The sequence below is a fragment of the Pteropus vampyrus genome, unplaced genomic scaffold, assembly GCF_000151845.1.
Source record: "Pteropus vampyrus isolate Shadow unplaced genomic scaffold, Pvam_2.0 Scaffold132, whole genome shotgun sequence".
NCBI lineage: Eukaryota > Metazoa > Chordata > Mammalia > Chiroptera > Pteropodidae > Pteropus > Pteropus vampyrus.
This window is the reverse complement of record NW_011888913.1, coordinates 1,874,890-1,892,336: the sequence shown is the minus strand read 5'-3', so window position 1 is coordinate 1,892,336 and position 17,447 is coordinate 1,874,890. Positions and strand designations below refer to the sequence as shown.

The 17,447-nt window shown below is 33.7% G+C and overlaps 1 protein-coding gene across 1 annotated transcript in view; it reads right to left on the bottom strand.

The window, feature by feature from the left end:
- The window catches only part of CUNH18orf63 (chromosome unknown C18orf63 homolog), a 25,990-nt gene extending 9,462 nt beyond the window's left edge, over positions 1-16,528 (bottom strand). Inside the window, exons 1-9 of the mRNA XM_011367344.1 lie at positions 16,395-16,528; positions 14,508-14,586; positions 12,753-12,809; positions 6,303-6,414; positions 5,680-5,721; positions 4,140-4,216; positions 1,434-1,543; positions 521-617; positions 323-408 (exon numbers count right to left, since the gene is read on the bottom strand). Of these exons, the coding sequence (XP_011365646.1) occupies positions 323-408; positions 521-617; positions 1,434-1,543; positions 4,140-4,216; positions 5,680-5,721; positions 6,303-6,414; positions 12,753-12,809; positions 14,508-14,586; positions 16,395-16,528 (794 nt within the window). The remainder of the gene's footprint in view (positions 1-322; positions 409-520; positions 618-1,433; positions 1,544-4,139; positions 4,217-5,679; positions 5,722-6,302; positions 6,415-12,752; positions 12,810-14,507; positions 14,587-16,394) is intronic.
- Positions 16,529-17,447: the final 919 nt, after the last annotated feature.

Below are 17,447 nucleotides of genomic sequence, written 5' to 3'. Positions count from 1 at the left end.
CTATGATTATTTTCTCCCTACCAGGAATTACAAACATTTTTTTCCCATTTATTGTACAGTTTTTTGTTTTTGTTTTTGTTTTTGTTATCTAAGTCGTTACAGTAGTGTTAAGGAGCAGAATATCACTATTAAACTTACCCTCAAATAAAAACATGAAAATTCTAAGGAAAACAAGAACACTCATGCAGGTAAAAAGAAGTAGAAAGGAAAGTAGTTTCATTTAGACACAGAAAAGATCGAACATGACAACATTAGGGTCAAGGGAAAAACTGATCAGAAGGCGGGCAGAGTGTGCCTGCCACAAATGGTGCATAAAGGATATGTAAAGCTCCTTTCTCCTATCATTTTGAAGTAGATGTTGCAGTATATTTTAATATTTCCACAATCTTCTGGAAGTTTATAGCCATACTAAAAATTAAGAACAAAGTTGAAATTCTTTTGAGGAAAAGCTAAACTTAGGTTAAATTATATGAAGCAAAATCAAATAACTTCTTATAGAATATATATTTCTATCCCTTACCAAGTCATCCCAGTGCATCTGGAAATCTCCATATGAGCGAAAAGGGCAGTCAGGGGGTGCCGTATGAAGAATACTTAGTATCTTTCCCATTTTCATACTATGAAAAAGAAGAGTGGTAAAATATTGTGAGCCTATGCTTAGACATAGTTTAACTCTGTGATTTAGAAAGTATTCAAAAAGATTTAACAACTATCTACACATAAGTAATAAAATAATCATTTGCTCCTAGTTCCAAATACATATTGTATTAAATTTTAAGCACTAGAATTGTTATGAAAAACTAAACTGAATTGACACAAACAATATGCCAGTTCCAAACATAAAATAATGACTAATGAAACATTACCACACAGAGGGATGCCTGGTAATTGTTAAACTAGGGAAAAGTTTAAGAGTTGAATGATTCAGAGTCAAATCTATGTTCCCCAACTACCTCTTTTCTGCTTCAGTGATTAAATTATGCACGTTAAAGTTCTTTTTTGTAAAGCAGGTTAAAATTTCCTCCCAATAGTCCTATTTCTATTAATAATAAGCCATTTTCCCTTGAAGTTAGCACCAACTTAAAACTTAGATCATATCAAATGATAATGAGTCATTAATTAAATGTAAAAGTTTACAAGGTTTTACTGAGATTATTATATTTAGCTGTTAATTTCATAAGATATCTAGAAATTTTACTTTTTAAAACTAGATCTAATAAAAATATAAATGTAAATAAAATTATTTTAGTAATCTGATAAAGGAAATTGATGGCTTCTATGACAATATTGTTTCAATCTTTTTGTAAGCTGTAATTCAGTTTCAAAAATTCGCAAAAATGGTTTATACTTTTGCACACATCCATGTTAAAGCAAAGTGAGAGAAAACTAGTATACTTTGGACCTCCCCTAGACACTACACATTGAAATCTCACCTTGGCAAAACGTAGCACCAGTTGTTTAAAATCGAATGTCCCTCTATGACAGCATTCTTGTGAGTATCAAAATTCTTTATGATACTCTGAGAAATATCAAATTCTCTTAGCTTTTAATAGAAGTAAGATTTTAATGCATAAATCAAGAGAATTTGGAAAAAAAAAGAAACATTAAAAAACACAGTTTTTATTGTACACGCACAATTATAAAGTAATTTTAAAGGCTTAAGTTACATGAGATCATGAATAACCACTGACATAATGCAATGTTTCAGCTCATCCTGTTTCTCCTCCACGCAGTGTATGAAGTATTTCATACTTTCCTTATCTCCCAAATCAAGATTCCTATTTTGTACTGTTTTTCATAGACACGCATGAACAATTTTTATAGCAGTCACGATGTGAAAAATGTCGTATCAAAAATGTTAAGGAAAGCGAGATTCAGAGGTGCCGATGACAAACTGTAATTCAGGAAATCAGTTTAAACGAACTGAATGAATATGTACTGAGTGTATAATGGTGAGCAGAAAAGAGAAGTGCATCTTCCTCACTCCTGGTGTCTGTGTCCATGTTGTAAAAGCTCCACTGTCCTGACGCTGCTGTGCCCTCATTCATTCCTCCCTAGCACAGACGAGGTGACTTATCTCGTTGGTAAAATTGGGACAAATCCTTCCTCTTTCTCTTGAGAGCCGGCCTGCTGGCAAAAAGTGGTATTCTGCATTTTCTCTGCCACATTGGGAATGGTACCTGATCTCTCAAGGGAGCCTGCGGGTTCCATTACGGTCATACGTGGGTCAATCTACCTAATTCTAAGGTTCAGGTAGCCACATTCTCCAATAGCTGTTTGTTTACCTTTTTCTGTAATAAATAGTGTGACTACATATCTATTAAAATAAATAAAATGGAGATCAAATTTGAAAATTCTTTAAGCACACAAAACCAGTTAAACCATCTAAGTGAAACCTAATCTATCTTATTTTGCAATGCAAGCAAAATTTAAATTAGATTATTTTATAAATGTCTCTATGAAATAATAAATAAACATGTTGTTTTCCAAAATGGTGTGAGATAATCACTTTTAATCAATTCTCTGTCATTTGAAAAACCCCATTGCTATAATCAATCATTATAAAGCTAAATCGTTTCCACATTTTCTCTATACAAATGAAACAACACACCTGTAACAACACACCTCTGAGCTTCATTGTACTATTGGTTTGAAGACTCCTGCTTCACAAACTTTTTTTATGTACAATAAACTCTTCACAATTTTAATTGATCTGATTTTATTTTTAACATATCTCGGTTCATACATGCTGGACCAGTATTCCATTAAGTTAGTGTCTCTTTCCCACTCAAAAGTGTCCATTTTGGGTGATAGATTATATTTTCATCCTATTAATAATGGTGGCATTCTGATCTCTATATGTCTTACTCTTCTTTGTTAATCTCTAATTGGTTCTAAGCTCAGTTATGTAAAACAGAACTACCTATAAAAATATCGAATGGCAGTAAGGTACATTAATTAGTCCTTAAGAAGCTTCATATAAACTGGGGATATAAAAACGAGGTGTATAACTCTAAAAATACTAGTAAGTATGTGAGCATGGTGCAGAGGAGTGTGAAGGTTTAAAAGTGGTTAGAGACCGCACTGGGTTTGGAGCCCTGGGGAGGCGCCTCATCAGGATGAGGTTTTCCCCTCATGCCACCCGCTCCAGTTACCTAAACGCAGCTCAGCTTCCCTTCTGGCTAGAAAGTAGATCTGATTCATCTTTGACTTGTCTATTGCCTCAACATAACATGTCATCAAAAATTAAAGTTAAGAGAAAAATGAATAGAGTAGCACTGGAGCTGGCTGGCAGGACGAGTGGCCAGTCAGGGGTGCTCCAAGGAAAGGCGGAGTCATCTGTCCTATGCCTGGGCTTTCTCAGTCTGCAGGCTGTTAACTCTCTGGGCGGGATAACTCTTTGTTGGGGTGGGGATGGGGCTGGGGTTGTGTCCTGGGAGTCTAGTGTGTTCAGCCACATCCCTGGCCTCTATCCACTCAATGCCAGCAGCAACACACCCCTCCCCATTTGTGATAACCAATATTTTCTCCAGACAATACAAAATGTCTCATAGGGAGAAAAAGCACTCATCTTCCCTTACCCCACTCTGTTGAGAACCACTGGCATAGGAGAAGAAAAATAACACTTATTGAGTTATCATTAAAGTTTATCTATGCTGGGTGCTATGAGAATTAGCAAAATAAAAGATACATACCCTTCTACTACAAAGGCAAAAAGTGTTAAGCATAAAAAATAGATGCAAAAAAAAAAAATCCAAATAATGCCGATGGGGGGATATTACATTTAGCATGGGCTGAGACTGCTTTCAATATTTGGAAGTGAAAGAAGAGGCAAGAAGTGGGCGCTGAGGCAGGAAAGGGTTGTGCAGAGTATTGAATGCTACTTAAAAAGATTTTTGAGCAAGGGGATAGTATGATTAGATCTGTGTTAAATCTGTGTTAGAATATTTTCTCTGAGTAAATAGGTTCAGAACGATATGAACATGCCAAGAATTTAATATGGATTTTGAAAATAAAAAAACCTTATCATTCTTCTTGTTAAAAATTAAAACCTACTAGCGTGTTTGTAATAATAATAAATATATTAAGTATACAGTAAATATAGTAAAGTTAATTACAGAAATCAAAATATGTGGTACCTCAGGTGGTGGCAGTCTGATTGTATAAGCTTCTATACTTAGACAAACTTGCGTTTCTGTTACATTGATGTTTAATACTGAAAATAAAATAATTGTAAACATTCTGGAATTATTACTTGATCCTATCAAATTAAGCATTTTAGTAACAAAAAAAATTACTTTAATTTATTCAAATTTGAAACTCAGTTAAGAATGGATATTTTTTCCACACATGGTCAAATTCAATCACCATGTAATATTTGACAGTCTGCAGATGAAACATCTAAGAGACAAAGGCATGAAATGACATGGATATGTGAGTGCGTGTTTTGGGAAGAATGTCATAAGACAGGGTTACAATAAGAAAAATGAGACATCCTACAGTTGAGAGGACAACTCAGCAAGTCTCTTTTACAAGTCTGACATCTGCTCTATGTGAAAAATGAAGACTGTCGTCTTAACTCAGGAGAGGTACTATGCCATGATTCTGACTTAGGCAGTCTGTCACTAACAATGCCCTCAAATATACTGGCAGACATACTTTGGATCTTGAAGACCCCAAGGAAGAGATAATACCTGGAAGAAAGCATGAGGGGGCTTTTCAGGCACTGATAAAGTTGTGTCTTCATCTGAGAACTGGTTTTAAAGATATGTTTAGTTTGTGAAAATCCAATGAGCTATACCCTTCCAATTTGTCGGTTTTGCTGCAGCATATACATTCAGTAAAATGAAAAGAAAAAAAAACTAACACAGAAGTGGGGAATTTTGCTCTCCTAAACTGTCATCTATAATCTCTGACAGCTGTAGTCTCCTGATAGTGTCTGGATGAAGCTAATTTAGGTAATGAAGTCATTTGTCCAGAGCTACATTACAGTGATTGCCACTGTCCGACTACATGTAAAACAGTGCAAAGAGGGCAATTCAGGTCTAGAGTCTGGGTCGCAGAGGCTAGCCTGGAATTCAAGGCTGTGCCCTGGTGGTGGGGCAAGCTGCCATGACTAGTGACGTGTGCTTGCGTTTAGGATTCCCACCTATCTGCTATCTCTAAACTACTGTGTAGAAACTTCACCTGCAACACAGCTATGCATCGCACTGAAAGACTTAGATCGGACCATATCATAAACTGTATTTTAGATCATCTGTGTCATTTTAGGTTTTTTAAGGAGAAAAAGAATGATGTTCTCATAAGAAATAAAGCTTTTACTTACAATAGTACTAAAAAATTTTTTATGATAAACTATACATTATAGACTACACATTATAAACGACTAAAGAATTAAACTCCATAGTCAAAATTTTCTTTAAGTGGAAAAATAAAAAAATAGAGCTTTTATTACAATTAAGAGAAGTGAATTTTTCTCATATAGGTAGAATATATATTTTGAACCAGAGGTAATTTCCTTGGTGAAACTGCGATCATAATAATTAAATAAATAATTAAAAAATAATTAAATTCTGATTTAACCTTATCAAGATCATAATAACCCAACAATCTGTAAGTTTTTTTAAACAACTATTGATTATACTAATGTTTTATCTATTGACACACATTTTTACTTACCAACAGCTCTTTGCTTTCCCATCTGAGAAAGAAACTCTCTTCCTTAAAAAATTGATAGGACATGGAATATTATTATTACTCATAAATCATAATAAATATAATATTTTATGTGAAATTATCAGTTAAGAAAAATGCTTTAAATATGGTTTTACACAAAGGAGTATCTGAAGACAGCTCAGAGAAAAAATATAATCACTCAAAAAGTATCTCTTCAATTAAAAAGACAGAAATACCCAATCATTCCCTCAATTATTTACTTCCTGGTATAAAATAATTAGAAAATGGTCAGACCTCAAAACAAAACTAGAACAGCCTTTTGATTCTAAAAATATTGATGATTTGTGTTCATTTTATTATAATGCTCCATAACTTATATTTATTTCTCTCTAAATGTCAAGTATTACATAATAAACACATTTTCTTTAAAGAAACATCAGCAGGTCTCTGGATATCATCCCAAAGTAAGGAGATGACACTTATGTCGTTCTGGACTTGAGAAGGTCTGATTGGGGCTATGCTTTAAAAACTACCCACTAAAAATAATATCTTGAAATTAAAAACAGATGTGCATTAATAGAAATAATCTAGTTCAGAAAACCACAATAACTGAAAGAGATAGTCACCTTGAACTAAGAGATGGCCAGTTTTATTCCAGGCTGGAGCAAGTCTAGCCGTGAGTGTATACGAAAGGCAGTTTTGAAGAATCACAGGAATTACTCTTTGTGGTGCCTCCACCTAAAAATATTAAAGGACAAAATACGGGCAAATTTACAGTAATCAGTATGTCCCTATAAACTCACAGAAAATGTCTGTGTGGTCAGATCACCACTCAACAAATGGGGCTATTCTGGATGTAAGTTACCATCTTCAATACAGCTAACCCTATCTGGTTCCAAAGCTAAAGAAGTGTTAAAATATAGTCACTGTGAAACCATGACTACAGTCGTGCAGCCAAATTCTTCCTGCTTCTCCTGGCCAATAAACCTAAACTTTTTGAGCTCCTGTGCTAGAACCTTAAACTTTACTTTGTATTCTAATCTACACAGAGGAAAAAACCAGACCAGAACTATATTGTAATACTTTTCATTATTGTTTTCTCTAGTTCAATGTCAGAAAACAATGGAAATACTTACATGGGCACACATGCAACCAGCAAAGTATCTCTACTTGTATGGAATCTGTAAAATTAGGATTTTTGCTTCTGACCAATGAGAGTGATAAGATTCAGATTTATCCTCCCACTTGAAACAATTGAAAGACTGGGTGAGTTACATGAAACGATGGTTCACAAGACACTGGACATCAAGCAACAAAGAAGAGCAATCCCTAAGGGATGGGAACCTATGATTACCCCAGTATACTGACTGAAGAGGGTTTCCAGGCTGTGGTGCAGGACGGGGGTTCCTGGAAGAGCCAAATTTTTATACCATTCTGGCTTCTGGTAAATTTTTCCAGGATGCAAGTAATTAATCTGTTGGCAGGGGACAAGATCAAATCTGTTCAATTTGTCTCACAGATATTTAATTAAGGCTACTATTGACAGAACTCTAAGCATCAGGATGAAGCCAGCCTGCAATGTGGACCTCAAACATGCCCCCAACACAAGCAGCTGAACAAATCCCATAATCTCTCGGGATCTACCTTAGAAAGCCAAGTGGCTTTCTCCTTGATTCTATTCTTACTTTCTCCTTGGCCCGAGGTAGTAACCAGACACAGCAGGATATCAAAGTCCACACTCAGCCTTGGCATGCAAGGAGGAAGTCTGGGGCAATTCTATAACTCATAAACATGAGTCATAAACATGACTGGTAACCTGTATGCTTTCCAGGACAAAGATGGCATTGCTGATCGCTTCAGCTAAAATTGGGGGCAAATTCTGTACCAGATTTCCTCAATAATCGATACAATAGGTAAACAAGATAAACTGAGAATACAGTAGCTTAACACCACCACCAACCAACATGACCCAACACTAACATTCGTAGACTTCTTGACAAAACGGTAGCAGAATGCATTCTTCTCAAGCAGACAAGAAACATTTACTAAGATAGATCATATTCGAGGCCACAAAACAAGCCTCAATAAATTTTAAAAGATTTAAGTTATACAAAACATGCTCTCTAGCCACAATTAGATTAGAAAGCAGCAACAGAAAGATCCCCGGAAAATCCTCAAATATGTGGAAACTACATAACATACTTCTAACCCACAGATTATGGAAAAAAATCAAAGGGGAATTTGAAAGTATTTTGAGCTGAAGAAAACCAAAACAAAACATATGCTTGGGAGGAAATTTATACCACTAAATACATCTATATTGGGAAAGAAGAAAGTTCTCAAATCAATGACCTCAGCTTCTACCTTATGAAACTAGAAAAAGAGCAACCTAAACCCAAAATAAGCATATGAAAGGAAATAATAAAGACAAAAATGAAAATCAAGGAAATACAAAACAGTAAAACAACAGAGAAAATCAAGGAAATCAAAAGCTTGTTCTTTGAGATCAACAAGATTATTAAGCTTCTAGCAAGACTCATCAGGGAGAAAAAAAGAAAGACACACATGACCACTATCTGGAATGAGAGAAGCAGCATCACTACAGATTCTACAGCAAAGGAAAATAAGGGAATGTTGCAAGTAACTTTATGCCAATAAATTTGACAACTTAGATGAAATGGCCATATTCTTTGAAAAAGATAACTTTATTTATCAAAGAAATTGAAATTGTAGATAAAAACCTTACCTTAAGGAAAACTTCAGGCCCAGATAACTTTTTTGGTGAATTTTAACAAACACTTATAGAAGAAATAATAAAAATTTACACAAAAACTCCAAAAACTTGAGAAATTTTTTTCCTATTATAAGATTCCTGAGGACAGGGAGTTTATCTGGTTCACAACTTTAACTCCAGAAACAAGAGAATGCTCAGCAAATTATAAATGTTCAGCACATATCTGCTGACTATGGTGACTGTTATGTAGGAAGTATCCTTTAAAAGAAAGATTGAGCATCATCGTGAAGGCTCCTTAAGGGAAGAAAGTCATGAACAATAAGACATTTGAGATCTGGAAGACTAGTGAGGGTACAAAGCAAGTTTACTTATAACAATGAGGAACTGGGTAAGTGGAAAAAGAGTAAGAGTATAAACAAAAAGATTTTAAATATTTTGAACATGAGATAACTTGCCGTGATAAAGTCAAAGGTATAAACTAAAAGACTGGAAGTAAATTGATCACAAGTTGTGTTTTTATTAGTGTATAAGTATGTGAGATATATGTTTCTTAATTTTTCTTTTTTTTCTTATAATTTTAAGACATTAAAATGATGGTACTTGGTATAAATATTCTTTGATTAACTCAATACTGAAATGCTATTTATTCTTATGCTTAAAAATATTTTGATCTTTAGAATTCATCTTCGAAATTATATCATATCTACTTTTTGTAACACATCTGTCAAAAAACAATACAATTTTGACATTTAAGTCAATATATTAAGAAGAAGATTAAATTCTCCAAGAGCCAACCAGTAAGACAGTACAAGGGTCTCCACTAAACCATGAAACAGTTTTCACAATAAAGAACATAATTTTGTAGGGATTTCTAGAAGACCTAGTTTCTAGTTCTAGGTGAATGATATACTGTAAACTTGGTTCTCATAGTTCAGATTTGTCTTAGCAAGAAAATTTAACTAAAACCCTTAGATATTTCTAGTTCAATGTCAGAAAACAATGGAAATACTTACATGGGCACACATGCAACCAGCAAAGTATCTCTACTTGTATGGAATCTGTAAAATTAGGATTTTTGCTTCTGACCAATGAGAGTGATAAGATTCAGATTTATCCTCCCACTTGAAACAATTGAAAGACTGGGTGAGTTACATGAAACGATGGTTCACAAGACACTGGACATCAAGCAACAAAGAAGAGCAATCCCTAAGGGATGGGAACCTATGATTACCCCAGTATACTGACTGAAGAGGGTTTCCAGGCTGTGGTGCAGGACGGGGGTTCCTGGAAGAGCCAAATTTTTATACCATTCTGGCTTCTGGTAAATTTTTCCAGGATGCAAGTAATTAATCTGTTGGCAGGGGACAAGATCAAATCTGTTCAATTTGTCTCACAGATATTTAATTAAGGCTACTATTGACAGAACTCTAAGCATCAGGATGAAGCCAGCCTGCAATGTGGACCTCAAACATGCCCCCAACACAAGCAGCTGAACAAATCCCATAATCTCTCGGGATCTACCTTAGAAAGCCAAGTGGCTTTCTCCTTGATTCTATTCTTACTTTCTCCTTGGCCCGAGGTAGTAACCAGACACAGCAGGATATCAAAGTCCACACTCAGCCTTGGCATGCAAGGAGGAAGTCTGGGGCAATTCTATAACTCATAAACATGAGTCATAAACATGACTGGTAACCTGTATGCTTTCCAGGACAAAGATGGCATTGCTGATCGCTTCAGCTAAAATTGGGGGCAAATTCTGTACCAGATTTCCTCAATAATCGATACAATAGGTAAACAAGATAAACTGAGAATACAGTAGCTTAACACCACCACCAACCAACATGACCCAACACTAACATTCGTAGACTTCTTGACAAAACGGTAGCAGAATGCATTCTTCTCAAGCAGACAAGAAACATTTACTAAGATAGATCATATTCGAGGCCACAAAACAAGCCTCAATAAATTTTAAAAGATTTAAGTTATACAAAACATGCTCTCTAGCCACAATTAGATTAGAAAGCAGCAACAGAAAGATCCCCGGAAAATCCTCAAATATGTGGAAACTACATAACATACTTCTAACCCACAGATTATGGAAAAAAATCAAAGGGGAATTTGAAAGTATTTTGAGCTGAAGAAAACCAAAACAAAACATATGCTTGGGAGGAAATTTATACCACTAAATACATCTATATTGGGAAAGAAGAAAGTTCTCAAATCAATGACCTCAGCTTCTACCTTAAGAAACTAGAAAAAGAGCAACCTAAACCCAAAATAAGCATATGAAAGGAAATAATAAAGACAAAAATGAAAATCAAGGAAATACAAAACAGTAAAACAACAGAGAAAATCAAGGAAATCAAAAGCTTGTTCTTTGAGATCAACAAGATTATTAAGCTTCTAGCAAGACTCATCAGGGAGAAAAAAAGAAAGACACACATGACCACTATCTGGAATGAGAGAAGCAGCATCACTACAGATTCTACAGCAAAGGAAAATAAGGGAATGTTGCAAGTAACTTTATGCCAATAAATTTGACAACTTAGATGAAATGGCCATATTCTTTGAAAAAGATAACTTTATTTATTAAAGAAATTGAAATTGTAGATAAAAACCTTACCTTAAGGAAAACTTCAGGCCCAGATAACTTTTTTGGTGAATTTTAACAAACACTTATAGAAGAAATAATAAAAATTTACACAAAAACTCCAAAAACTTGAGAAATTTTTTTCCTATTATAAGATTCCTGAGGACAGGGAGTTTATCTGGTTCACAACTTTAACTCCAGAAACAAGAGAATGCTCAGCAAATTATAAATGTTCAGCACATATCTGCTGACTATGGTGACTGTTATGTAGGAAGTATCCTTTAAAAGAAAGATTGAGCATCATCGTGAAGGCTCCTTAAGGGAAGAAAGTCATGAACAATAAGACATTTGAGATCTGGAAGACTAGTGAGGGTACAAAGCAAGTTTACTTATAACAATGAGGAACTGGGTAAGTGGAAAAAGAGTAAGAGTATAAACAAAAAGATTTTAAATATTTTGAACATGAGATAACTTGCCGTGATAAAGTCAAAGGTATAAACTAAAAGACTGGAAGTAAATTGATCACAAGTTGTGTTTTTATTAGTGTATAAGTATGTGAGATATATGTTTCTTAATTTTTCTTTTTTTTCTTATAATTTTAAGACATTAAAATGATGGTACTTGGTATAAATATTCTTTGATTAACTCAATACTGAAATGCTATTTATTCTTATGCTTAAAAATATTTTGATCTTTAGAATTCATCTTCGAAATTATATCATATCTACTTTTTGTAACACATCTGTCAAAAAACAATACAATTTTGACATTTAAGTCAATATATTAAGAAGAAGATTAAATTCTCCAAGAGCCAACCAGTAAGACAGTACAAGGGTCTCCACTAAACCATGAAACAGTTTTCACAATAAAGAACATAATTTTGTAGGGATTTCTAGAAGACCTAGTTTCTAGTTCTAGGTGAATGATATACTGTAAACTTGGTTCTCATAGTTCAGATTTGTCTTAGCAAGAAAATTTAACTAAAACCCTTAGATATTGTTCCTAGCTGTCCCACAGATTATGACTAATGGCTGAAACCAGCTTTCGGGTAATTAAGAGATTTCTCAGGAAACTGCGAAAGCACCTCTGGGTATTGTTGGAGATGACCAGAAACCTCATTATCCCGAACCCCACTAGATCTAGGAATAGAGGCCAGCAGTGATGCCTAGACGGCATATTATAAATGTTCAGTACATATCTGCTGACTATGATGACTATTATGTAGGAAGTATCCCTGAAAAGAAAGATTGAGCATCAATCCGTTGGAATAACAAAGGATGCACATGCAGAGACATGAAGTGAGCTTCAGCCAAGTCTCCATGGCCTGAGTAACTGAGACACTGGAGGTGCTCAACCCATGTACTCATATTTTCCTTGTGAAGATCCAGAAACTCATCACTATGTAGAATAGAATCTATACTGTTTTGTTCCTATACTATATTGTTACAGACAATATTTTCATCTCTGAGTTTTATTTTCTTCATTTGTAAAAATGGGAATATTTACCTCTTGGAAGGTAAATAACATTATGCCACATAAAATTACTGTAAGAAAGTACCCAACAAAAATTAAGCCTCTTCCCCTTTGTCTTCACTAAATGTGCACAAAAGAATTGCTTGGGCAAAAAATTGTTGGGTTCTTTTGCATGCGTAGCAACAACTTATGCTCCAATTTTTGTTTGCTGACAAAAGAAGCTGAATACAAAAATCAATATAAACAGCATCTGGAATTATTATCTTTTAAAAAACTTACCTTAGCTTCATATTTTTCAATATATGCACTAAGTTTTCCAGCTTTATAAAATGGTATCTATAACAAAAATCCACATTTATAAAAGTGACTTAACATGAATATATTAAATAAATCAATACCTAAAAGATGTTAATCATACAGCAGAGGACACAGAATCAGGCTATAATCCTAACAGCTTCTAAGCCTTGGAGAAGCACATGATGATCATTCTCTCCCTGACATAGAATCTGTGGGTATATCCTCAGAATGAGAAAAGCCTTTCTGGGGGTGACATGAACCCAAAAACCATATGAAGGAAGAAACCAATCACTTTCATTTAATAAATATTTAACACCTTTAACACCTTTCTTAATATACAGTAAGTTCATAAAGAAGGAAAATGGACATAAGTGGAAGACCAAAAGAAAATTCAAAAGGCCAAGGTGCTCCAACTCACTAATGAAAGAAATAAAAGATACCATTTTTAACCTAACAGATTGGCAGATATATAAAGGCTGTGAATATCCAGTGTGAGAACGTGGAAATATAGGTTCTTTCATACACTATTTGTTAAAATGTAACACTATTTGTTAAAATTACAAACATAATAGCACAAAACTAGAAAATCAGACGTGCATCAGACAGTGAAAATTAAATTATTTTATACCCATACAATGAAATATTTCACAGCCTTAAAAACAAGAAGATATATGTACTGACACAGAATAGTATCCAGGAGAGGCTGTTAAAGGAGAAATGAAAGGCAAGTTTAAAACAGTATTTATAATAATCCCATTTTCTACTTTAAATATTTTCGTAATTTTTTTACGGCATGTAATATATTTGTAAACAACCAAAACATATTTTTAGATGGCTATTCTCCTCTTATTGTTCTTGCTAAGATTAGGATACTTGAATTTCTAGGACTCTAAAATAATCTCCTTCTTGTTCCATAAATTTTTCAGGTACAAAAGAACACAAATAAGAGGTATGAGTATCTACTTATTCACCAACAGTTTGTCTTTCTTAGAAACTACATTAAAGAAAAAAAAGTTGGACATATAACCATATAACCTAGAAGAAAAATAAAAGACCTGAAGATTTTGTATGGCTTATCAGCACTGTTCATAAATATTGATTTCACTGGATTCCAGGGAATTAAAATCTCAGAGTAGGAGGTTTTTCAGAAAGATTTTTGACCGAAAAAAAAACAAAAAAAAAAAAAGAAAAAGAAAAAAGAAAAGAAAAAATCTCAGGATAGTATTTTTATGAAGATTTTTGGCAATTCATTATCATTTCCAGTTACTGCACTGGAAAACATATTTCTTGTTCTAATTTTACTAGTGTAAAAATTTTTTAAAATAAAATTTCCAGGTTAAAAAAAGTTGACCTATGTATGTTCTTTAAAAACAATTGGAGATTTGCTGGAATGAGAAACTTCTTCCTTTACATTAAGAACACACACAATATGAGAAAAGAATTAATCCTTGCTATCTTAAAATGTAATGCTGTAACATTTTATTCACTAGTAGTCTTTATCTTAACATTTATGACAGAGAAAATTAATATGAAATTAAAACCACAAAAATGGATTTTAAGTATCAAGTACATCAAAGTTAAAGTCTGTTAATTGTTCAATCACACTACAACACAGTATAATCTGTCTTCATAAACCATTTTCAATTTGAGCTATAATTAATACCTGAATTACTGTTTACATCAATACTGCCCTCAAATAATTAGTAATAATACTTTATAAAATGTTAAAATACTAACCGCCATCACCACCCAAATTTGGTTAAATATTCCAGGCACAGGTGATGTAAGGATATCTTGGTGCAAAAACAGCAATTGCCTGTGAAGATGAAATGTATTAATTTTAAGTGAATTTGCCCACTTTCTGTTTTTACTTTATTGGAACATTTAAAAATCTCTTAGTTCCAATTAAAAGTTTAAGTTTCTCCTAGGCAAAGACTGTGTTATAGATTTCTGTATCTCTCCTCACACTTAGCATGGTAGTTTGAACACGGTAGACACTCAGGCAAGGTACGAATGAAGAGAATTCTTAAGTTTTAGATATTGATATTAATATGAAAACTTGTCCCTGCATCTGAGTTTCCTAACCTCTTTCATCTGTGAACCTAAATTCCTCTTTTAAAACTCCATTTCTGTCCTTACAGAAGTCATAACATGGAAGAACCCAGATCTTTTAACTCCTGTTTCTTCCATTTTCTTTTCTTTTCTTTCTTTTTTTTTTTAAGTGGTGGTCAGGGGTTATTGGAGGCAACAGTCTAGGATTCAACTACAGTGGAGTTATCAACAACTTCAATGTTAGAACTACTGACCAGGTTTTTTTCTTTCAAAGGTGAATTTTTTTTCCAAGCCAGAATGACATGAGTAGTGGTTTTAATTTAGTACTCAAGAGTCAAATGAACTTAAAATGAAAATCATCACAATTCAAATTACCATCAATGATTTTACATTAAAGGTCGAGGAAAAAGTGAGAAAAATACGAAAGAGAATAGAGTTGGAAATATAAAAATTTTCAGTTACTAATCATCAAGGAAACTAATCTAAAAAACCATAAGTGTGTGTGTGTCAGGGGGTTACCTCAAAAAGTGAGGTGAGATTACCTGTTTCTGGTGGCCCTATTTTTGTCAGAACCCTGGTGTAACAGGTGCTTGCTTTTGCAAGACCTGCCTTTGTCTGACACTGCCAGCTCTCTGCTTTCTCTGTTCCAGCCACTGTGTCAATTACTGGGACAATGAGTCAAAACATCCCACTCTGTGGGCATGGATGGCCCCGTTCATTTTGAGGGCAAACAGCAGAAAATCTCACATATAGTTTTCCACCTATTTATTTCCCAAAGGAGTCACAGGTAAATGCTCAGTAGATATCAAATTATACCTAAGCAGGAAGCGTAGAGGTTCCTGGATGCACTTAGGTGGGAAAATATACATAGGGAAAAGCAAAGTTTTGTGAATAAGAACAAAATGGAGAACACCCCAGAAGTGTCTTTCTTATTTCTGGCTCCTAGCTATCTTCTAAGTGTTTGCTCCTCTCCAAAATATTCAGTTACAGATATAATCTTGCCATGTATTTTTAGAGTCTTTATTTGAGTGCCTCAAACAATTTAAGAGACAAATGCATGTTGAGTCCTTAGTAGTCATACTTTAGGGTTCAACGAAACTTTTCCAGACTATCTTGGGTCAGATATTTAAAGATAATTGTTGGAAAAATACTCTTCAGAAATATTCTTATATTGACCTGAAAATTAAGAAATTTTATTAATCTAAAATGTTTACATATCTGTTAAAGTGCCTCATAAACAGCAGGTACTCAGTAAATATTTGTTAATGACTTTTTAAGTTTTGGGGAACCTGATTTATTTCATCAATGACTATACAAAATTTAAATTAAAATGAGCATGTAAGAAGTTACAAATATATAAAAACTCAACAGTGAGATATTCTATCTCAGGTATTTTAAATCCTTCCCTAAATGCAATCTTATATACCTGGTCAGAACAAAACTGAATTTATTTAGAAATTATATACACAGATTAAGTTAATGAGTTTTACGCTTTAAAGGAGATGCTTCTAAAACAGCTCTTACAGGTCTCAAGAAGTATAGAAACTGTAATTTATAAAATGTATTTTTTACCTGCACATCTTCATTTGTGTACTCCTAACCTCTGTATCTCCCATCCTATTGCTCAATACTATCCTGACAGCACAGAGTTTGTGTATATCTGGAAGGGTGATGAAAAAGAGTGACGGCTGCCTAGAGTCATTCATATTTTCCTGTTGACTGGATGTCTCAATAATCAGGCCTTTAAAAACAAGCAAACAAACAGCCATAAAAAGGCAGTAAACTATCTTACCAATAGGATTTCAATATCAACTCATCACAAAATATTTAATAGTGTTGAAATTAGATAATAAAAACAAATTAGCAAACCTCAGCAAATATCACTGACATTTTCCTTTTTAGATTTTCTAATGATAATCTAGAATTATTTTGATACTTGTTTTATTAAGCTATAATTCACATAACATACAATTCACTCTTTGAAAGGGTACAATTCAATGGTTTTTACTACAGTCACAGTTATGCAACCATCATAATACACTTCAGAACACTTTTGTCACCCAAAAAAAATAATCTAGAACTTCGGACCTGCAGTTTTATATCATGAATAGAATGATTTGAGTTCCATTAATACGAAAACCCAAGCACTGTTTTTTGAAATGCCTACTCTGCTCTAGGTACTAGATACATCTCTACCATATTGTCTTTATTTAACAAATTCCTTCTAAAGTCCTTGCTATTCTTAAATTTGATTTTGGTTTTAGGAAAACAAATGCTTTCCTATGACAAAAATTTTTTAAAAACCAAAATACGTAGCAAAGTCTTCTGTTTCAGATTATCTCTATAAAGTAATTAAAGGTTAAGGAATATATTTTTCATCATTTTACATGAAAGAAAACATTTACTGATACCTAAATTGGTATCTAGCTTCCTTTTCAACTAATTATATGGCTTTAACACTTCTGTTTGGGACACATTTTCCAGTTGATAATTCACAGAGCATACCTTTGAAGTCTATTTCATCTATTACTTAAAAAAAAAACTGGAATGTAAAAGTAAAGTAACCGATTTAAGCTCAATTTCTCTAAAGTGCACAAATACACCAAGGGAAGAAAACAGATTCTA